This window comes from Suncus etruscus, chromosome 2 (assembly GCF_024139225.1).
Source record: "Suncus etruscus isolate mSunEtr1 chromosome 2, mSunEtr1.pri.cur, whole genome shotgun sequence".
Classification (NCBI taxonomy): Eukaryota; Metazoa; Chordata; class Mammalia; order Eulipotyphla; family Soricidae; genus Suncus; species Suncus etruscus.
In genome coordinates this window covers 26,837,600-26,858,591 of record NC_064849.1, presented here as the reverse complement: position 1 = coordinate 26,858,591, position 20,992 = coordinate 26,837,600, and the positions used below count along the sequence as shown (strand labels likewise).

Below are 20,992 nucleotides of genomic sequence, written 5' to 3'. Positions count from 1 at the left end.
AACTAATACAATAGGGTTCTAATTGTATTTATTTATTTATTTTTTTTTTTTGGTTTTTGGGCCACACCCGGTGACGCTCAGGGGTTACTCCTGGCTATGCGCTCAGAAGTCGCCTCCTGGCTTGGGGGACCATATGGACGCCGGGGGATCGAACCGCAGTCCGTCTCCTAGGCTAGCGCAGGTAAGGCAGGCACCTTACCTCGAGCGCCACCATCCGCACCGGCCCCTAAATTGTATTTATTTTTTATTTTTATTTTTATTTTTGGTTTTTGGTTTTTGGTTCACACTCATCAGCACTCAGTACTGAGGACTCCTTGTCTCTTCACTTAGAAATCACTCCTGGCAAGCTATGGAATACTGGGAATCTAACCGGTGGGTCTGTCCTGAGTTGACTGCGTTGCATGCAAACACTCTACTGCTGTGCTATCACTCCGGCCCTGCCAATAGTGTTTAAATTTATAGTATTAAACATACATAAATTTATAGGGGTAATGTATAGTAATAGTGTATAGTAATTACAGTATATGCATTACTGTGCACCATGTCCATGGATCCTCCACAACTGTCCCTATGGGTCCAATCATTCTCCTCATACCATCCCCCATTATTTTTGATGGCCATTTAATGGTTTGGTTTGTGTTCTCAACTGTCATTAGCACCACCCATGTGTCCTAGACCCTCCTCTCTGCGTCCCTGTTGACTTTCAGTCAACTTTATTTTTCCCATTCCCAATTGCACTTTTAGGTTTATAATATCAGTGTCCAAGGGTTTCCTATAAATTAATAGTTCTGTATTCTTTTATTAGTTTCTAGGGCATAAGTATTCAACCCCAGGACAAAAAGATAAATTAGGAATATCTATATATGCACACCTGTATTCATTGTGGTTCTTAGTATAATAGCCAGGATACGGAAGCAGCCCCCATGCTCAAAGACAGATGAGTGAGAGAGAAGTTGTGGTCTTTATACATGATGAGATATCATGTAATTGCAGGAAAAATAAGGTCACACAGCTCAGGATAACATGGATGGAACTAGAGGGCATCATGATAAGCAAAATAAGCCAAAGGCCAGAGAGATAGGACAGTGGATAGGGTGTTTGCCCTGTAAGGACCCACCCTGAGTTTGATCTCCAGGATATGGAAATATGGTCCCCTGAGCCAGAGGCTAATTTCTGGCAGAGCCAAGAATAAGCCCTGAGTATTAAGAGTTTGACCACCAAACCAAACCACAGTGAAGTCAAACCAAAATTACCAAGAAATAAAACAGAGCCAGAAGGACTAATACAGGGTAATAATCTTCATTTTCACTTATTTGTAGTATATAGAGAAGCAAAGATGTTTATGAGAGGCGAGAACTCTACCACTAAACCACCAGTGCCTCCTTAAGCAAAGATGTTTATAAAAAGATTTCCAAAGGAACTTACTTTCTACTGCACTCTTGTATTCTCTTTCTCACTAAAATCAAAGTTAAAAAGAAGCTGAAAAATTGGAGTTCTAGAAGAGATTAGATTCTAGTGATGTTCTATTCTGGAGTTACCTAGTTTTTAAGAAATTCATCTATCCAGTTTCCAAAAGTCCCATGTATGAAGAAAATTAGTCATTCCAAATAGTTCTTACTTAATACATCATTATGTTCATCTTCCAATGGACACATATTGAATGTTTTTAACCACTGGCTCCAAGTCAGAAACTTGTTTGTTTGTTTTTTGGGCCACACCTGGCAGTGCTCAGAAGTTACTCCTGGCAGGCTCAGAGGACTATATGGGATACCAGGAGTCAAACCTGGGTCCGTCTCAGGTTGGCCACGTGCAAGGCAAATGCCCTACCACTGTGCTATCACAGCAGCCCCCCCCCTTTTATTTTGGTTTCAAGTCAGAAACTTTCGAGTTAGGAGGGTTTGTATACTCTGGTGAAGACTCACTCTCAGAAATGCTGATTACTAGCCATCATGGGGGTCTCAGAGTACAGGACTAATGCCAATAATGTTGGGGCAAGCTAGAAGCTGATATGGCTGAATGAAAAGGCGTGAGAAGAGGAAAGGGCTGGAAGGAAAAGGCAAGAAAGAAAAGAACCTTGTCCTGGAAGGAAAAGGCTCTCAACAGTATGTTGCTTGATCCCTCTCATGTGTGTTGGGCTGAGGGGACAAGCACAATGGTTCTAATTTCAGATGCTCTTAGGCATTGGAACTCCTGCTGAAGTTCAATGGTCAGAGAGCACAAGAGAGAAGATGCTCTTTGTTCTATCCTGGAACTGCATGTGGTCCAGGATCACCACTAGGGGTCACTATTGAGTAGTCAGGAGTAGACCATGGGCAGGTGTGATCCAAATCTATCCCCCCAAATTAAAAAACAAAAACAGAAAAACAAGGTAAGGGACCAGAGAGATAGCAAAGCAGGCAGGGCACTTGCTTTGCAAGTGACTAACCTGGGTTTTATTCCCAGCATACAATCTCCTGAACACCAGGAGTGATCCCTGAGCACAGAGCCAGGAGTGACCCTTGAGCATTGCTGTAAGGCCCCCAAACTAAAATTAAATTAAAGTAAAATAAACCGTTGTTTTGGAAGCTTATTGTTTCCCTGTTTCGCTTCCTTTTGTGTGGTCTTTGAGGATTCAGCTGTGTGTGTGTGTCTGTGTGTGTGCATATGTGAGTGTTTAAGATCACTAGGCTCCTAAGCTATTCAAATTTGTTCCCTAACCTTTCAGCCCATGTAAAAATGTAATATGCAATATAAAGCAAGTTGGAAACTTTTAAATGAGTAAAAGGAAAGCAGCTGTGTTCTGACGATCTAATCATCAGAGTGTGCTTCAAGCCCTTTTAAGTGAAGCTAAAGAAGATTCTGGTGGGTCATGAACAACTGTTTTAAATAAGTCCCAGAACAGAAGCAGTTCCCTCACTGCTCCTTCAACTTCCACAAGGGGACGCCCCTGCCACCTGACATCAGTGTCTGGAAGAAAAACAAGAGAGCACAAGGCACAGGGTTAACAGATTCTGACCTGCCAGAAGGAAGTCAGAACTGTTCTGGTGAACAGAACCCACTCCTCAGAGTGGGTCTCCCCATAAAGAATGCTGACTCTTGTCTTTGTTGGAAACATAACCCAGGCCAGCTTGCTAAGATACAGCTCAGCTTTCTGGGTCCCTCTTGGTCCTCTTTTCATACACCCCATACTGTCATCTTTCTTGCTCTAAATAAGCCCGGCACAGAGGGCCCTCAAGATCCTGGAATGTTTCATTCTAGCCAAGTATGATCTCTACTCAACTGATTGTAAGGGCCCTGTCATTTGAATTTTAAAGGGAGTGTCTGAAGAAATCTCTCTGGCCTCCTTTTTGCTGATAAAGCCTCTGATGGCCTCTGGTGGAAGCAAGGAATAATCCTATGAGATTCAAAGGGAAATAAAAGAGAACAGATAAAAGGGGGGTTGGGGGATCAAATGCAGATACAGCTTGTGCTCCGGTGGGTTAGAAATATACCTGATATTTTGCACCAATTCACCTCCAATTTAGGCAATGAAGCTGTTGTCACCAAGAGCTTTTCTCCACTGCTTTTTAAGCTATTATCTAGTTGGCCCAAAGTCTATGATTCTGGATGGTGATTTACAGACTATGACTGCACTGTGATGATCTCAAAGGTCAAACACTCAAAGATTTACCTACTGAACCACAGCTCTAAAATTGTCTCTCCGGTACTATGGTTTGGTATCTTTTCATGAACTGTGTGGATTTATGTATTGGAATCTATAAGTGGCCTTTTCATCTAGATACCCCTACCATCTTGGGGCACTTTGTGACTTTCTCTTTGCACAGCAATGTAAATAGCCCAAACTGTGCTCATCTAAATGCTTCAATATCTGCTTGGTGTTGAACCAACATGGTTTCCTTGTGGGCACAGGGAAGCCTGGGAGGGTCTACCATTGTCATAGATATAGGTCACTGCAAGCTCTCAGCTCCTTACTACAACTCTTAAGTCTATAACAAGTCTTGGAAAACACTCCAGTTGGCTGGTTTCCTGTTCACTTCGTGGGCTCAGAAGGGAACCCTTTGAGGATCCTGCTGACAGGGACACTACACATTTATCCAAATAGCTGTAGAGCACCTCCTCCTGTCTCTCCCTTCCCTGCTGCTACCAAAGAGTTGTTGCTTGAAAATCTGCTGCCAGGATATGGGTGTGAATTTTGACTCAGGATGTGAGGGTCTCCTGACTATACCCTAAGATCTTAGCTTCAAGACTTTCTGAAGCAGGTGCCAAGAGACAGAGCATGGGAATTAAGTGCTTCCTTGAGTTTTGTCTTGGGATCAGTTGAATCTCTCTCTCTCTCCCTCTCTCTCTCTCTCTCTCTCTCTCTCTCTCTCTCTCTCACACTCACTCACTCACTCTCTCCTCAAGGCTCACTCCTGGCTCTGTGCTCAGGCATTTCTCCTGGTGGAGCTCAGGGGACCATATCGAATTCCAAGGACCGAACACCATTTAACTACATGCAAGACTTATCCCTATATTATCTGAGTTTTAATTCTAGCTTCCTTCCCTCCTGAACATCTCTACCTACATATCCAGGTTTGGGTCTCCCTAGGGCACTTTTAGAGTTAGGAGGGTGGGTAGGATGGTGTCACAGTGTGGAAGGTGATGCCATCAGGGAGAACACAGGAAAGGATCCATCACATCCCTAGGGAGATGCTGGATCTGGCACAGAGAAATGCATCCCTACCCAATCTTCCAGGCAAAGAGGCCATCACAGGCCAACTTAGAGCAGATACAAAAACAGCAAGGACAGGGGGAATCTTTGAAAATTAGAAAGAGGGGCCGAAGGGATTGAGCACAGTGGTAGGGCGGTTTGTCTTGCACTCGGCTGACCAGGGACAAACCCAAGTTTGATTCTCAGCATTCCATATGGTCCCCAGAGCTTGCCAGGAGCAATTTCTGAGAGAGAAGCCAGGTGTGGCTCAAAATCAAACCAAAACAACAACAAAACAATCAGAAGTGTGTGTGTGTGTGTGTGTGTGTGTGTGTGTGTGTGTGTGTGTGTGTGTGCTGCTGGCTGGTCCTGGGGAACAGAAAAGTTCAAAGTGGTTCCCACCCACATGGCAGTGTAGATTGGACCATGGGGCCTGCAGAAGTAAGAGGAACAGAGAAACAGGACAGGCCTGGGCCCTGACACCACAGAGGGGTCATGGGATCACCCTGAGAGGTCCCTTATTTTAGCACCTAACATGCATCATCACAGCAGGAACTGGACCACTGGGCTATTGGGCTACTCACCCCTGGTCTCGTTCTTGACCCAGGCATTAATGGAGTCGCAGGCGTTGGTTGGGTTTTTGAAGTCCAGGCTGCGAACCTCGCACTGGAAGACGTCCTTGCTGCGAGCGATGAAGGGCGCCTGCATTCGGAAGCCGCTCTGTGCAAACACAGCATTAGCCGTTGTCACAATGTCCTTGTTCTTCTTGGAGCTAATGGCCTTGTTGATCTTCTTCAAGTGTTTTCCCGCACCTGTGAGAGATAGCAGAGAATGCCAGTGCACCCCAGCACCCCAAAACACTATTTCCCACCAGTTCCTAGTGCACAGAGGCAGAGAGAGCAAGAGGAAGAGAAGTCTTCAGGGCCAGAGCAATAGTACAACAGGAAGGGTGTTTGCTTTGTCCGTGGCTGACCTGGCTTCAATCCCCTACATCTCACATGGTTCCCTGAACCTGCCAGGTATAAGTCCTGAGTGCAGAGTCACTGTTGGGTATGCCCCCCCCCCCCAAACAAAAAAATACAGAGGATCTGGGACCAAGCGGTCTTTCCATCTCTCTAGGATCTTGTGCTGAGAAAGTGCTGCAGAATGTAACAAAGCACAACTGTTTCAGCCTCTAAAATTAAGTTCCTTTACTGGCATATGGCTGACAAATTATTTCTGGAACTGCTGAGTCTCCTGAGCATGAACTTAGTCCCCCCCCCAAAGAAAAACTAGTGCTATAAAATAAATCAGTAAGGAAAATAAAATCAATTGTGCTTCCATATTTAAACAGACCTAGGGGAGGCCTCTTTGCTTTTTATTTTTATTTTAGGCCTCACCCAATGGTGCTCAGGGGTTACTCCTGGCTCTGGTTTCAGAAATCACTTCCAGCAGTGCTTGGAGGATCAAATGGGATGTAGGAGATTGAGCCTGGGTGGGCTGCATTCAGGAAACACCTTACCTGATGTGCTATTGCTCCAGCCCAATGGGAAGCCTCTTGGTCCCCCAGCAGACTCTCTTAATGGGGAGATCTACTGGGCTCTTTGATTATATAGCTTTGAGAGGAATAAATTGAAGCCATCACCCCCATTTCATTCTCTTTTTTTCCCTTCTCAACTAGCTGAAAAACTATTTCCTTTTTCTCCCAATACTTAGCTGGGTGGTTTCTTTCTATTTTGGTAGGAGCAGGGGAAATAAAAAAGCATCAAAGGGAACATAAAAATTGTCACATGCCACCATCCAAAAACCAGGTGATTTTTCTTTGATATCCCTCCCAAAGAGTTTGATTGAATGGCCAGCTGAGCTTTTTCATCCCCAAGACCCTTGTCCCTGCTTCATTTAGTCCAGCAGGGGAAGGAGGCTGATAAGGCACTAGGATGAAAGGTGAAAGGTGAGTCCTGCTGCTCTGGGGGCATCTAAGTGGCCATGTCCTCCATCCACCCGTAGGGGGTGCTGGAGGGTTTCTTAGAAAGTGAGCTGGAATTAGAGCTTGGTTTTATCAGAAAAGCTTCAGTCTGGATGGATGTAATTTAGCAGAAGTTACAACCCAAATCTCAGTTTCTGGGTGAGACGCAGCGCACAGACCCTATTGCGCACCCAGGAACTCTTCCCCAATATTCCTCATGACAGTACCTACCACCTTAGATTTCTTTCTTTCTTTCTTTCTTTCTTTCTTTCTTTCTTTCTTTCTTTCTTTCTTTCTTTCTTTCTTTCTTTTTCTTTCTTTTCTTTCTTTCTTTCTTTCTTTCTTTTTCTTTCTTTCTTTCTTTTCTTTCTTTCTTCTTTCTTCTTTCTTTCTTTCTTTCTTCTTTCTTCTTTCTTTCTTTCTCTTTCTTTCTTCTTCTTCTTCTTTCCTTTCTTCTCTTTCTTTCTTTTCCTTCTTTCTTTCTTCCTTCTCTCTTCCTTCTTCCTCTTTCCTTCTCTCTTCTCTTCCTTCTTCCTTCCTTCCTTCCTTCCTTCCTTCCTTCCTTCCTTCCTTCCTTCCTTCCTTCCTTCCTTCCTTTCCTTCCTTCCTTCCTTCCTTCCTTCCTTCCTTCCTTCCTTCCTTCCTTCCTTCCTTCCTTCCTTCCTTCCTTCCTTTCCTTCCTTCCTTTCCTTCCTTTCCTTCTTTCTCTTTTTTTTTTGTGGGGGAACACTCAGTGGTGCTTAGGGCTTTCTCCAAATTCTCTGCTGAGAGATCACTCTGGAGGAACTTGAAGGCCATTTGGGGTGCAGAGATCTGCCACATGCAAGGATAGATGGCAACTTTTCTACTGTGTCAGCCCCGCCATGAGCTTTCTGAACTGCAAAACAATGCAGAGAGCAGTACATATTCCCAAATTCAAACAGAAACTTGACTAGAGCAGAGGATGGGATTTGGACCCGGCAGCCTGACTCTACACAGACTTTGGCCAAAGAGAGTGTGTGGGAATATCACCCCATATCTCATAACCCTGGGGCTGTAGGCCATCATGCAGTCAAGGTTCCCAGATCACAAACTTGCATTAAAAATGCCCCAGGGACCCAGAGCAATAGCACATTAGGGGGAAGGTTTGTCTTGCACAATCAACCTGGGTTCAATCTACAGCACCATATATAGGGACCTAGGACTGCCAGGAGTGATCCCTGAACACAGAGCCAAAAGTAACCCTTGAACACTCTCCCCGCAACCTAAATATTTCCATTTCTTCCTAAGAAGCTTGACCCTGAAGTGTTTGATCAGGATGTGGGCTGGAGCCATTACAGGCACCAAGGCAGGCCTGTGTCCGCATGTGCTGCAGCAGATCTTTGAGCAACTCTTTGCTAGAGTTGTCCTGTCAGCATAGAGCTAGGAGTCATCACTAGCTGGATAAGAACCAAGATTCTCCCCCTAAGTCCATGATAAGGAACTATAGAGTAAGACAAGCCCAACCCCTAGTAAAATATACGTTCCACTCCTAGTTGAAGCAGAGAGAGAGTTAACTAACTCAGAAATAAAACCAAAGTTGGTGCCCTCCAGAAATATGGAGGTAGGGGTGAGTGAGCTTGGAATGTTCTATCTGAAAGACTCCCTTGACAACCAAAGTTTGAACCAGAGTAACCCTTGACAGCCAGGGTCTAAATCAAAGTAATCCCCAACAACCAGGGTTCGAATCAAAGTATCCCTAGACAACCAAAGTTGAGCCAGAAAAAATCAGTGATTAATTGAGACATCAATAGCACAAAATGATTGTTCTGTTAATGCTTGTAATTTCTATATAAACTGCTTGAAGATTTGACTCGGGGTCCTTGCCAAGACTCCCTAGTTGGATGAGACTTGGATCTTGGTTAACTGATTAAACTCCCCTTTGCATCTTGCATTATTGGAGGTAGTCTCTGACTCTCAGCGCCAGGTGTCAACTTGAACCTTAACACTGGGTGTGACCTTCCTCTCTCAATTTTTCTTTTAGGAATTACCATTCATTTGCAAAGAGGAACAACAACAACAACAACAACAACAACAACAAACATTTAGGAGGGTTCCAGGTGGTTTTTATCAAGGTTTTGGCTATCACAATATTTTCAGTGACCATAGAACAGTGTTAGATGTGGAAACTGCCATCGGGCCAGTGAAGTGCTCACTCACACAGAATCATGTTTTATGTGTGTATGTATTATGAAGATGTGGGCAAATATTATGGGTAAATATTGTAAGGGAGTGAGAAACCATGAATGTATATGTCAGAGTGTGAGTGTATGTGAGTGTAAGAATTTTGAGGGAGTGAGAGAATGTAAGTGTGAGAGTATATGAGCATGGAAGAGTATATGTAAGTATTGTGAGAACATGTGTGTCAGTGTGTGTGGATGTGTGAAAATGTGTGTCAAAGTATTCTGAGACTGTGTCAGAGCGTAGAGTGTAAGTATCAGTGTGAGAAGAGAGTATGTGAATGTAAGAACATCATGTTTGAGTGTAAGTAGAGAGTGACCGTGTGAATGTGTGTCAATATGTGTGTATGAGAACATTCCAGCCACAGGCACCTGCAGCCCCAATCATGGAGCAAAGTGCAACAGGTAGGAAGTTGTCATTTGTCTTAAAATATGTTTAAAAACCAATGATTGTTCTAGAACCAGGCAAAATGTAGCTTTAGGACCAGAAGCCTGCCCCCCTCCCTCCCAGGACCATGTGTTTGTCCTTGAATGGAGACAGGCCTCAACTGCCATTCCTGGCCATTCTTACTTTTGGGGACTGGAAGGGAAATGCGTTGGGGGAGTCCCCAGCTCACCCTTGTGGAGCTCTCCCAGCCCTGCACTCACCATTCACGCTGTATCTCATCACCAAGGTGAGTTGCTTCTTGGTTCTGCCGTCAGCTCCCAGCTGCAGCATCCCCAGGGCAGAAGCAATCCCATGGGGGGACACGACGATGTTGTCATGTGGCCGGGCCTTGACAATCTGAGTGAAGATCTGGATGCCTGTGTTGGAGCCCAGCTCCTCCAGAGACAGTGGGTTGAAGTGGGAGCAGACGGAAGGCAGCGTCAATGTGGCCACAAGCAAGAAGGGAAGGTGCCAATTCATGGTTCCTTCCAGCGAGAGTAACCTGAAAAATTAGATTAAGAAATTAAATCCTGCTGTAGTGAGCACTTTGAGGGCACTATGCTGCATTCAAATTGAAATTATTTACTCAGTGTAGCCAAACACCTTTTTCTCCTTATGTTTCTGTTTAGTTTAGTTTTGGAGCCAAACACGGTTGTACTCAGGACTTACTCCTGACTCTCTATTCAAGAATCACTCCTGGAAGGGCTTGTGGGACCTTAAGTGGTGCTGGTAATGAACCTGAGTTGGCTGTGTGTAAGGCAAACACCATTCCTGTACATCTCCCTGAACTTGTGCCTCATGTTCTTCATTTTTTTCTTTTTTTGGGGGGATGGGGGACACACCTGGCAGCGCTCAGGCGTTATTCCTGGCTCTGAACTCATAAATCACTCCTAGCAAACTCTGGGGACCATATGGGATGCCTGGAATCAAATCTGGGTCCGTCCCAGGTTGACTGCATGCAAGGCAAACACCTTGTCACTGTGCTATCACTCCCATGCTCTGGGATTTGTTCCTCATGTTTTTCTGATGGTCACTCCCATCAGAGTTTAGAAGACCCAGGACTACCATAATTCACTGCATTACTGCCACAGACTTGATGGCAATTCCTTTTGTCCGGGGGTGGGGGGACAAAGAAGGGGCATTATCATTATGTGAAGCTATAAATAAATTGTTTGATAGTAGAAAAAACTTGTGCACTGAACCTGGCAGAACAGGCCTAGTGATGCTCAATCTGGCAGTGTTCAGGGTGTAGAGGTGGACACTCAGCCTTATTTTATTTTCATTTTTGGAGTCCACCCTGAGCTGAACCTAGGGCCTAACTCCGTGTTCTGGAATATTTCCTGGTAAGGCTGCAGGGAGCCTATATGGTGTCAGGGATAGAACCCAGATTGTCTGATTGCACCTTCCCTACAGGACTCTGGCTTTATTTCTGTTGTTGCATTTACTGGACAATATCCCAGCGGTGTTGGAAGTGTCATGAGTCAAACCCAGAATCTTGCATGACAGGCAGGTGCTCTGCACTTGAGCTATTTCTCCAGCCTTTTGTGGGAAACCTTCTTACTCATTCTTTTCAAGAGAGGACAGCAGAGATGAAGATCACTGTTAGGCAGAAGGGAAGGATGAAGAAAGGAGCTTCCACTCAGCAATTCTAACTGTGTGCCGGGCATTGTGCCAATACTTGGTTTTCAGAACTGCCCTGTGTATTTTCACAATCCTGAAGGGTTATGGGATATAGAAGAGGTGGATGCAAAGAGGAGTCAATCCTGAAGGCCTGCAGAACTCAAGTGGGCTCTGGGTGTTTTGCCCCACGGTTGGCTGAACCCAGTGGAGGATTTGAACCCAAGAAGTAACTCCCACAGGTAAAACCATAAGCATATAACTTAAAAAAAAAGCATTACTTTTAGATACCATGATTTACAATGGTAAAGTTTCATGATTAATGCATATAAATTTCCACCAGAGTGTTCATTTCCCTCTTTCAAGGTCCTAGTGCTTTCCCACTTCATCCCACATCCCTCCTTTCCCTGCCATCCTTTACTGAGGTCAATTCAGTTCTGGAGATAAGTTCTTAGGTTCTGTTGCCTTTGGACATTTACTATTCCCTTAGTATGTATTTTAATTTCCACATATATGAGAGAGATCACTCTGTCTGTCCCTTTTTTCCTGGCTGACTTTGCTCCCCAGATCCATCCAGGTGGCCACAAAGTGCATGATTTCATCTTCTCTTCTAGCTGAGTAGCATGCTGCATTCTTCAAGAAACTCACTGTTAACTCAAATAAATTGAGGGGACACCCTGACAGCCAGCACGAGGCAGAGCAGTGGGTAAACTCATCAGCGGCGAACACAGCATTGCTCTGGGCCCAAGCTTGGTGACAGAGCTGTGTGTGACATGCGTCCTCGTCTTTGATCACCACTGACTGAGCGTCCTTTGGCGCTGACAAGCAAGCGGTGGGCGCGATGCACGTGTTGATGGAAAAGCAAAGACTTCTATCAGATCAGAACTTGAAAGTGGCAGCTGGGGAAAGGGATGTGGGATTTGTCAGGAGGCTCATTCTGTTTATCTGTTAGAGACTCAGCTAGACCTGCCGCTAAGTGCAAGTTTGCAGTGGAGTAAAGGCATCCTTATACATATGTATATACACTGCAGGGGACCGAGCTGAGGTTGACTCTATGTAGGACAAGCAACTTACCTGCTGGACTATCTCTCCAGCCTGTTTATTAATTGTCTTTTAAAGACACAGGCAACCTTCAGTCAGAAGAAGGTAATTTGTGTGAGTCCCAGGAAAGACAAGAGGGCACCAGAAGGTGTTAGTAGAATGAATCTTCTCTCTGATTTCTATGCACTACTTCCCAGCCTAGGCCATCATCATTGTTCAAAGAATTTGGGGACATGTGGGAGTGTTGTTAGGCCTGATAATATTGACTACATGCCACCCTGATGAATTTTTCTTGCACCTACACTGAGTTTATTGAATGCAAATGAAATAGTGACTATTTGGATCGGAGCCTTGGAGTTGGCACCTGACATGGAAACACCAATCGGAAGCAGAATTTCCCCTTCTCTTACCTCTCCATTCTGATGCTCAGAGTCATCAGAGTCATCCTGGATGCAGGGTCATCCAGGGGACTCTTCAGGTTTTTAATATATTGTAAAGAAAGCACATGGAAAGAAGCTGAGACCCCCCACCCATTTCTGCAGAGCTTCACTGTAAAAGTCAAGATAGCCTGTCTAACTCCAGGTGCAGATGCAGCTCCTCAGAGCTCTCCTCTGGCTGGCACAGCCCTTGTTTATGCTGGCCCTTTGGAAAGGCCCAGAAAATTCCAAGTTCCTCCAAACCTGTTGGATATTAGAGAGCTTTTGCATTCCCCCCTATAGGAGAGCTTCCCCATGATCATCAAAGAATTAGAAACAGTACCTTGTTTTGTTCAGAAATAAAACTTCCTCTTTAGTAAACCACACTCCATGAATACAGTCAGCATGTGTACATTCAGCCAGCTCTGTATGCTCAATCTTTTCTCGAAAGAGATGTAAACCAAGCCATAAAAATTGTCCCATAGCTGAAAACTGGCAATCTCAGGAAGAGAGGGCTGGCCAAATTCTTGCCCTGCTAAAGCCACACCTGCTGCACCCATCATCACCCACAATCACCGTTTCACCAATGGTCCGACTTCACCACTCCTTTATGGCTCTCTACAGAGACACCAGTATGACCAAAGTCCCAGGATGCCAATGTTTGGGCTGACATCCCAGGGCTTTTTTTTTTGGAGTGAGTTGGGCACCCTCTCCCATTCCAGTCCCCACATTGGAAGTCTTGGCAACTGAAAACATGACCCCAAGAAGCTGCAGTACCAGCAATGGAATTAATTGGAATTCCTGGACAACTTCAAATTTTAAAATATTGTCATTCCCATAGGAACACAATAATTTAGAGCCTATGTATACCCGAAGCTACCTAATGTTCAAAAACAAAATAAAGATATTAATTTAAATAAAAGGAAAAAATTGATTCACCCAATGCAACAGTCTTAGGTTGAAGATCATCAGCAAAAAGTGTAAGAGAAATTTCTCAGCTCCTATATCCTATATCCTGGGTCAGCAGAGCTAGAAAGTCTCACAGACCAAGGGCCAACTTAATGAGCATAATTTCTACTGGATTATAAATTTCTGTGAAAAGAACAGCCTATTATGGAACAGAGAGGAAGGCTGCCACTGGGTGTTATTCTTGGTTATTTGGCTTTGGGAGGTTTTGGGAAAACATCCATTTGGAAGGTCAGTGGTGCTCACCAGGCCAGCAACAGAGCAGTGCAGATCTGGGGCCTGAGTGAGTTTCTGATGAATGTTCTAGGCACAAATTCCTATTGGCATCTGTTTGCTGTATGATTGCCCATTCATTTCACCTGGCTTATGGATGGAGACTAAGCTTTCCCTTCGCTCTAAAATTCAGTCGCCAGGAGAGTGGATCTGACTCATCCATTACTTTATTTTTATTGAATCATCATATTATATATAGTCACAAAGTTGTTTATGGCTGAGTTTCAGTCATACAATCTTCCAACACCCATCCCTTCAGTAGTGTACACTTCTGGCCACCGATGTTCTCAGCTTTTTTCCCCTCTACAGCCTGACTTTATGGCAGCCACTTCTCTTCTCCCCATCCCTTTTTCCTTTTAGACACTGTGGTTTGCGACACTGTTACTGAAAGGGTATCATTCATATCACTTTTCCTCCTTTCAGCACCCTGTTTTTGTCCAGCGATCATTTCTGACAATCATTGTTATTGTGGTCCCTTCTCTGTCTTAACTGCTTTCCCCATCACCACCCTTTGTGGCAAGCTTCCTACCATGAGTTACTTGATTATCAGATCTGAATTCATAAAGTATTTTGAGAAAAATAACAGGCAGAACTCTTCACAAATTGAAGCCAAGGAAATATTTAAGGATATAACACTACTGAACACGCAAGTGGAAGCAAAGATAAACAAAGGGACTAGCGTCTATTACTTTTTGCTTATAAAATTCCTCACACTGAAGCAAACTCATGTCCAGATTCTGTCTATTCAGCCAAGACAGCTCAAGTGGTCAGGCTTTGAAATCTTTAGAACAAGAATATCCCCTTGATAGCAAAAATACAGTAACCTCCTGCTTATTTTTTAAGAAGAAAAGAATAAAGATGTCGTGGGCTGAGAGATGATATAGCATTTAAGGTGCAAGCCTAACAATTCCAGGGACCAAATCGTGCACTGAGTATCACTGTGCCCAAACACTGCAAGGGTGTCCCAGGTAATCCCTGGCACCAAAAAGCTCAAGCAACACCACACCATTGAGTCTTCGCATTGAACTACCCACAGAGTTTGCTGAGACTTGCTGGTGGGGATCCTGGAAGGCCCGAGCATTGCTTGGGAGGTGCCCCCTTCCCAAATATGATGTCCACACTGTAATAGTGAAGCAACAATATGGAAGGTCAGATATCTATTCAAACTTTTTATATTCTTGAATAGTATTTTGATCACATTATAAACTCTCCCAAGTCTACACCATGCCAGTGAGGAGAAGTGGAACTGTAAATAAGGCTATTGATGCTGTGTTGGTCCTCAAAACTTGGAGCTCTCTTTACCCAGTTGTTCCAATTTTCTCCACTCCTAATCTTTCTTTTGCTGTGTGAAGAAAATTCCTGAACTAACTGGGTTTTGCCTTGAGTTTTTGGTTTTGGTGCCACATCTGGCAATACTAAGGGCTCACATCTAGTTCTGTACTCAGGAATCATTCCTAGCAGTACTGAGGGGATCCTATGGGGTGCTGGGGATTGAATCAAGGTCAGCTATATACATGGTAAATGTCTGCCTTACTCTCTGTGTTACATCTCTGGCCTCTATTTTTTCACATTGTTTTGGATGAAGGAGCAGGATACTTGTCTTGTGGAGTTTCTTGCAGTCTACATTTTGCTAAATTGCTCTCCCAGTAGACTACTTAACATGCTCTTCTGTCTTCTGTACTTTCTGTAAGGGGGACATCTATCCATAGAAGGGTCTGAAAACTTCAGTTATGGGCCCAGACCTGGCCCCATTTCATTTTATGTGTGGAGAGCTGGTGGACAGACAACAGACAGAGGCTATAGAGTCCTCCGAGCCAGAAGCACATACAGTCTATCTGCCCATCACAGGAGTGCACTCTCACTAACAAGAGGCTGAGCTCATTCACATCTTGCTTTTGCAAGAATAGATACTTGCATACATACATAGATACAGAGGCATGGTGCTGTATCAGCAGCAGAGGGATCAGGAGACAGAGACCATCTGCCTCTGTTTTCTGGTGTTAGCAATTACTCATGGTCATTGTTTTATTAGGGGTTTGCCAAATGATGTTACTCTAATTCTAACTTTGCTTATTCATTAAGTCACTAGAACATGACTAGAAGAAGATTTGTTTCTTGACCAAGGAATTAGTTACTTTGATATTTAGTCTGTATCACTAAAGCAAAATAAACGCTTAATATATTCCCAATAGTTTTTTCTTTCAAAAATAATGATTGCTTACCCAGAATCCTTAGAGTTAACCAGGTGAGGTTTTGTTTGCTTAGCATAATTATGAACTCATATGTTTTAGCACTTTCCTTATTTGTTTGTTTGTTTTGGGGCAACATCCAGCATCACTTAGGTGTTACTCCTGGCTCTGAGCAGAGGAATCACTCCTAGCAGGGAACAGGGAGAGGGATGATAAAGGATAAGGAAGATTGAACCAGGGTTGGCTGCATGTAAGGCAAACACTCTACCCACTGTATTATCATTCTGGCCCCTGCTTTAGCTTTTTTTTTTTTTTTTTAATTTATTTGGGAGGCCACCCCTGGTGACGCTCAGGGGTTACTCCTGGCTATGCACTCAGAAATCACTCCTGGCTTTGGGAACCATATGGACGCCGGGGGATTGAACCACGGTCCATCCTAGGCTAGCGTGGGCAAGGCAGACAGACACCTTACCGCTTGCATCACCATTCCAGCCCCAACTTTAGCATTTTTTAAAAATCATGATCTACCAATTTTTGAAATTATTCCTACTGATGACTAAAAATGAGCTTTCTTAGGTGACTTCAGAACCTTTTCTATGTCTCTGAAGATGCAATAACAAGCAGCCTTGTTTCTTGGTTTGATGAGATGCTTCAGACACACACACACACACACACACACACACACACACACACACACACACACACACACACACACATTTTCTCTCCTGGAAAAAAACTGCCTTTTCCCTAAGGGTATCTGGTTCTTTTGAAAGGGAGACAGTATTTGGAGAATAGATCTGAGTATGCATAATAATTCTCCCCATTTTGCTTTGAACTTGGTAGTGCTCCTGGCAGTGCTCAGGAGTTACTCTGTCTCTGAGCTCAGGAATCACTTCTGGCGCAATTAGGGGACCATATAAAATGCTGGGATTGAACCCGGGTCAGCCACATTAAAGGCAAACACCCTACCCGCTGTGTTATTGCTCTGGCCCCTCATCATAAACTCACTTTGCAGTTGAATGCAATGAGGAAAAGTCATAAGCCCTTGTCTGGAATGTAATCAAACACTGAAAAGCAAGTAAGGTGAACCAGACAATATACCCACTAGTGAGTCCACCTTCCATGACCAGTATGGCAGATGGAACAAAGATGGTAGAGGGAGCTGGTGCTAAAAGTTGGGTAGTATCATCAAAATGGAGCACCCTCATGTGAAGACAATGAATCTCCTGAGAATAAGATCCTCATCCTGCAAGAGCCTGGAAAGAAGAAAGAGCTCACAGCAAGATATGGTGTGTCCCCTAAGTGAAATTATTTGAAATTATTATTTTGAATAATTATTCACAGGAGTTAAGAGATGGAAATTACACCCCTTTCCTGCAGTGAAGCTCACACACTCTCTCAAGCACTGGAAAAGTGTTAATATCTTCCCTACTCAGGCATCCTGGTTTTAGACTATAAGGCCCCTGATTAATCTGAGTCTGGACAACTGAACCATTTCTTCTCAAAGACTAGAGGATGTAGAGAAAAACTTTGCATTTGATTGTATTAAAATCTTGTTTTTGGAGGGAGGGTTGGGCCACAGCAGGTCAAGCTATTCCTAGCTCTGTGCTCAAGAGTGATGTTCAGGCGGCCTATATCTGGTGCTGGTGAGTCTTAATGCAATAGTTACCTACAAGATCAGTTAGTGCCATACCTTCCAGTTTTACCACACTGGCTATATTTATTTTTTATTTGTATTTTTGCAGTGTCAGGGGTTTCTTGTATTCAGAGCATGCACTTCATCACTGAGCCTTATTCCTAGACCTTAAAATCATGACACCTAACAGATTCTTTGACAACACCCACAAAGACCAAAGAAATGAAGAACACATGTGAGGGACCACTAAGAGTTCAAAATGGCCTTCAATAGACTATGCAGCCCACAAGTCAGACCAAATATTTCTCAACAAACTTTTTCCAACAACCAAAGGGTGTTTGAAGAAAGGCTGCAAAGTAAAAGGCAAATCTGCAGTGTCGGTAGTTGTTATTGCACAGTAGTTGGGGTCAAGTCTCAAATCCATAATGCTGAGGATTCTGTCATCTCACTCCTTTAAAGACAATTCGAAAATATATTCACCAGTTCCTGGCTTCATTTCCTGATGCCTCTCACTCTCTTCTAAGAGAAAATTAGGTAAAAAAGCAAAGTTAATGTGCGTCTTGATACCTTAGAAAGTGCATGGACCATTATCAGAATGACTCAGCAGTTTTAAGGAAAAATGTCAACTGAACACAGTGATGGCAGCTTAGTGGTTTTAAAATGTGTTTTTTTGGGTTAGTGGGAAGAGGTGCAAAGACCTCTTAATAGATATTTTTTTCTCCTCAAATGTTATTAGACTTCAAAATGTATATTTGATCCTTAGACAGCAATTAATTTAGCCAAAAAAGGACCTAAAATACTTAGGAAAGACATTTTTAGTTGCTGAAATGTATAGTAATGTTTTAAAGATTCCTTCGATGAAGAGAAATGTATTTTATTAAGCAAACTCTAACTGACATCCAAGTGCTTTCATCCACATTTCATTTTCCTTGACTAAACTTTTGGGGTTTATAGAGAAGGGAAAATAAGAAGACAATGGGGACTTTACTAGCTGTCTATATTTTTACAATATAAGATTATAGGGTGTCTATTTTATTTACCTCTTTCTAGTTTTAGGAAAAATATTCTTTTTTTTTTTTTTTTGGTTTTTGGGCCACACCCGTTTGATGCTCAGGGGTTACTCCTATGCACTCAGAAATCGCCCCTGGCTTGGGAGGACCATATGGGACGCCGGGGGATCGAACAGCGGTCCATCCTACGCTAGTGCTTGCAAGGTAGACACCCTACCTCTAGCGCCACCTTCCCGGCCCCAGGAAAAATATTCTAAGGTGAAAATCCCAAAATTTTCAACATATTTATGAGCAAGTCATGTGACTATCTTGGTCAACCTAAGTAGAAGGTTCTATTCTGTTTGTTTTGGGGCCGTACCCAGTGGTGCTCGGGTCTTACTCCTGGCTCAGTGCTCAAAGATCACTTTTTTTTAGGGCTCAGAGGATCATGTGTGATGTTGGGGACTGAATCCAGGTTGGCTACATGCAAGATCTGTACCTATTCAATGTACTATCCTCAGGCCCCAATCTGAGTTTTTCCTCCATCATTTTAGGAAACCTATTTCAATGATCATCATGACCATTCAGTAGTTCCTATGAGACAATACCTATCATACTACCTGGAGTTCAGGAAATGCTCCAGAAATATTGCCTCCCTTCTCCTTGTCAATAGCATGAAATAAAGTAATCTCTGATTTCCTTTACAATGACTATTTAGAAATGTCCAAGGACTAAGACCAGAGCAACAGTATAATGGGTAAGGTGTTTTCCTTGCATGTGGCTGATATGAGTTCAATTTCTGGCAGCAGAAGTGATTTCTAAGTGTAGAACCAGGAGTAACTTCTGAGCATTGTTGCTGTGCCCTCCACCCACCCCTCAAATGTCTAAGATCCAAACTAAGAAAATGAGTATAACAATCCCACCCCATGTACTGAAGCCCTATCTATATCTTTCCTTCTCCCATGAACTACTATGATATAGACTAAGACAAAGCTGGTCTATTTTCATGTCTCTCTAAGATCGCAAATGGTTTCCTTGATGGTGGGAGCGAAGGTGGTTAAGAATGTTCTAAAAAATCTTTAATGGTTTTGAGATGTTTTTCATTCTGCAGACTCAGTTCATTAAGTCTGTTTTTGTGTAGAAAAATACATCCTATAGATTTTGCTTCCCTTATCTCTCTTTAGTTCTAATATAACTATGTCCTGATGTTTCCCTTTGCCAATAGACTGATATTCCTAAAGGATTTGTTCATTTTATGTAAAATATTATTTCTCTCCTTTTCCATTTACATGATTAGAATATTGTTTTTGCTTTCACTTATCTTTCCTCTGTGATACTGGACCTATGTGATATTGCTTGTGCTTCCCTAGAGGCTTCCATATCACTGTGTTTTCCATATCTGATAAATCTGGAATTTGTTTTTGTTTTGGGGCCACTCAGGATGCTCACAGGTGGGCCACTGATGGGCTGTGGGGACCATATGGGATGCTGAGGATCGAACCAAGGTCAGCCACATGCAAGATAAATATTTATATGCTGTACTATCTCTTTGGCTCCAATCTGGAATTTATTAATAGCTTCAATCTCTTTGCTGAAAAAGTCCCTTTGCTCCTATATTTCCTTTTCTTCTTTTAATAATGTTTCCTTCTATGTTAGTGTGCTCTTGATGTTCTTTATTGAATCTCTTTTTAATAGTTTACATCTTAAATTCATCATCTATTAGGCTTTCAATTTAAGCAGACTTTAGTTGATTTCTGATGGGATTTCCTTGTCACTCACTGGCATTAGAATTTTCTGGCATTTGTTTTGCTTTATCCCCTAGAAGGCATTGTGGACCTTAGTTGGAGATAATTTGTCTTCAGAATCTTGGGTGTGATTTCTTGTTCCCTTCCATTATTGCCCATCATGGGGATTTTAAACTGGTTTTGAATCCTCTTGCTCTGATCTACTCAATATCCCTGTAATGTCTGAGGTCCATTGCTTGGCTACTAATTAGGAAACCTCTCAGCTCAATGTTAGCTCTTGGATCAGTCTCTCAGCTCAATAAACCCTTCCTCCAGATCCAACCTGCTGCCATCAGTGAGGAATTCTTTCCTGGGAGTTGCCTGGGTTTTTTGTTTTGTTTTGTTTTGTTTTTTTTTGGGTTTTTTTTTTTTTTTTTTTTTTTTTTTGGTTTTTGGTCTTTGGGCCACACCCGGCGATGCTCAGGGTTACTCCTGGCTGTCTGCTCAGAAATAGCTCCTGGTAGGCACGGGGGACCATGTGGGACACCGGGATTCGAACCAACCACCTTTGGTCCTGGATCGGCTGCTTGCAAGGCAAATGCCGCTGTGCTATCTCTCCGGGCCCCTGCCTGGGTTTCTAATGCCAGCTCTGTCAGCTCTTCCTCAGCAATTCTGGGGCTAGTAGGTAGTCTAAGGCTCTGAGGGCTGTAGGTACATCTCAGTTATGGCCTGAAAAACTTTCCTTACTGTGCTGGCTTTGAAATCTACTACAGATCTTGGCCTGTTCAGCCATGTCCATCCTTTCCTCTCTGTAAAGGAGTTCACTGGAGTCCTAAAGACCTATTGAATCCTAATGTGCTAAGACTAGTTTTCCCTTTTCAAATAGCAAAGCCAACAACTAC

The 20,992-nt window shown here is 43.3% G+C and overlaps 1 protein-coding gene across 1 annotated transcript in view; it reads right to left on the bottom strand.

Moving 5' to 3' along the window:
• The window catches only part of SERPINE2 (serpin family E member 2), a 65,938-nt gene that overhangs the window by 17,389 nt on the left and 27,557 nt on the right, over window positions 1-20,992 (bottom strand). Inside the window, exons 2-3 of the mRNA XM_049768165.1 lie at window positions 9,461-9,741; window positions 5,254-5,481 (exon numbers count right to left, since the gene is read on the bottom strand). Coding sequence (XP_049624122.1) covers window positions 5,254-5,481; window positions 9,461-9,719 — 487 coding nt within the window. The 5' untranslated portion in view covers window positions 9,720-9,741. The remainder of the gene's footprint in view (window positions 1-5,253; window positions 5,482-9,460; window positions 9,742-20,992) is intronic.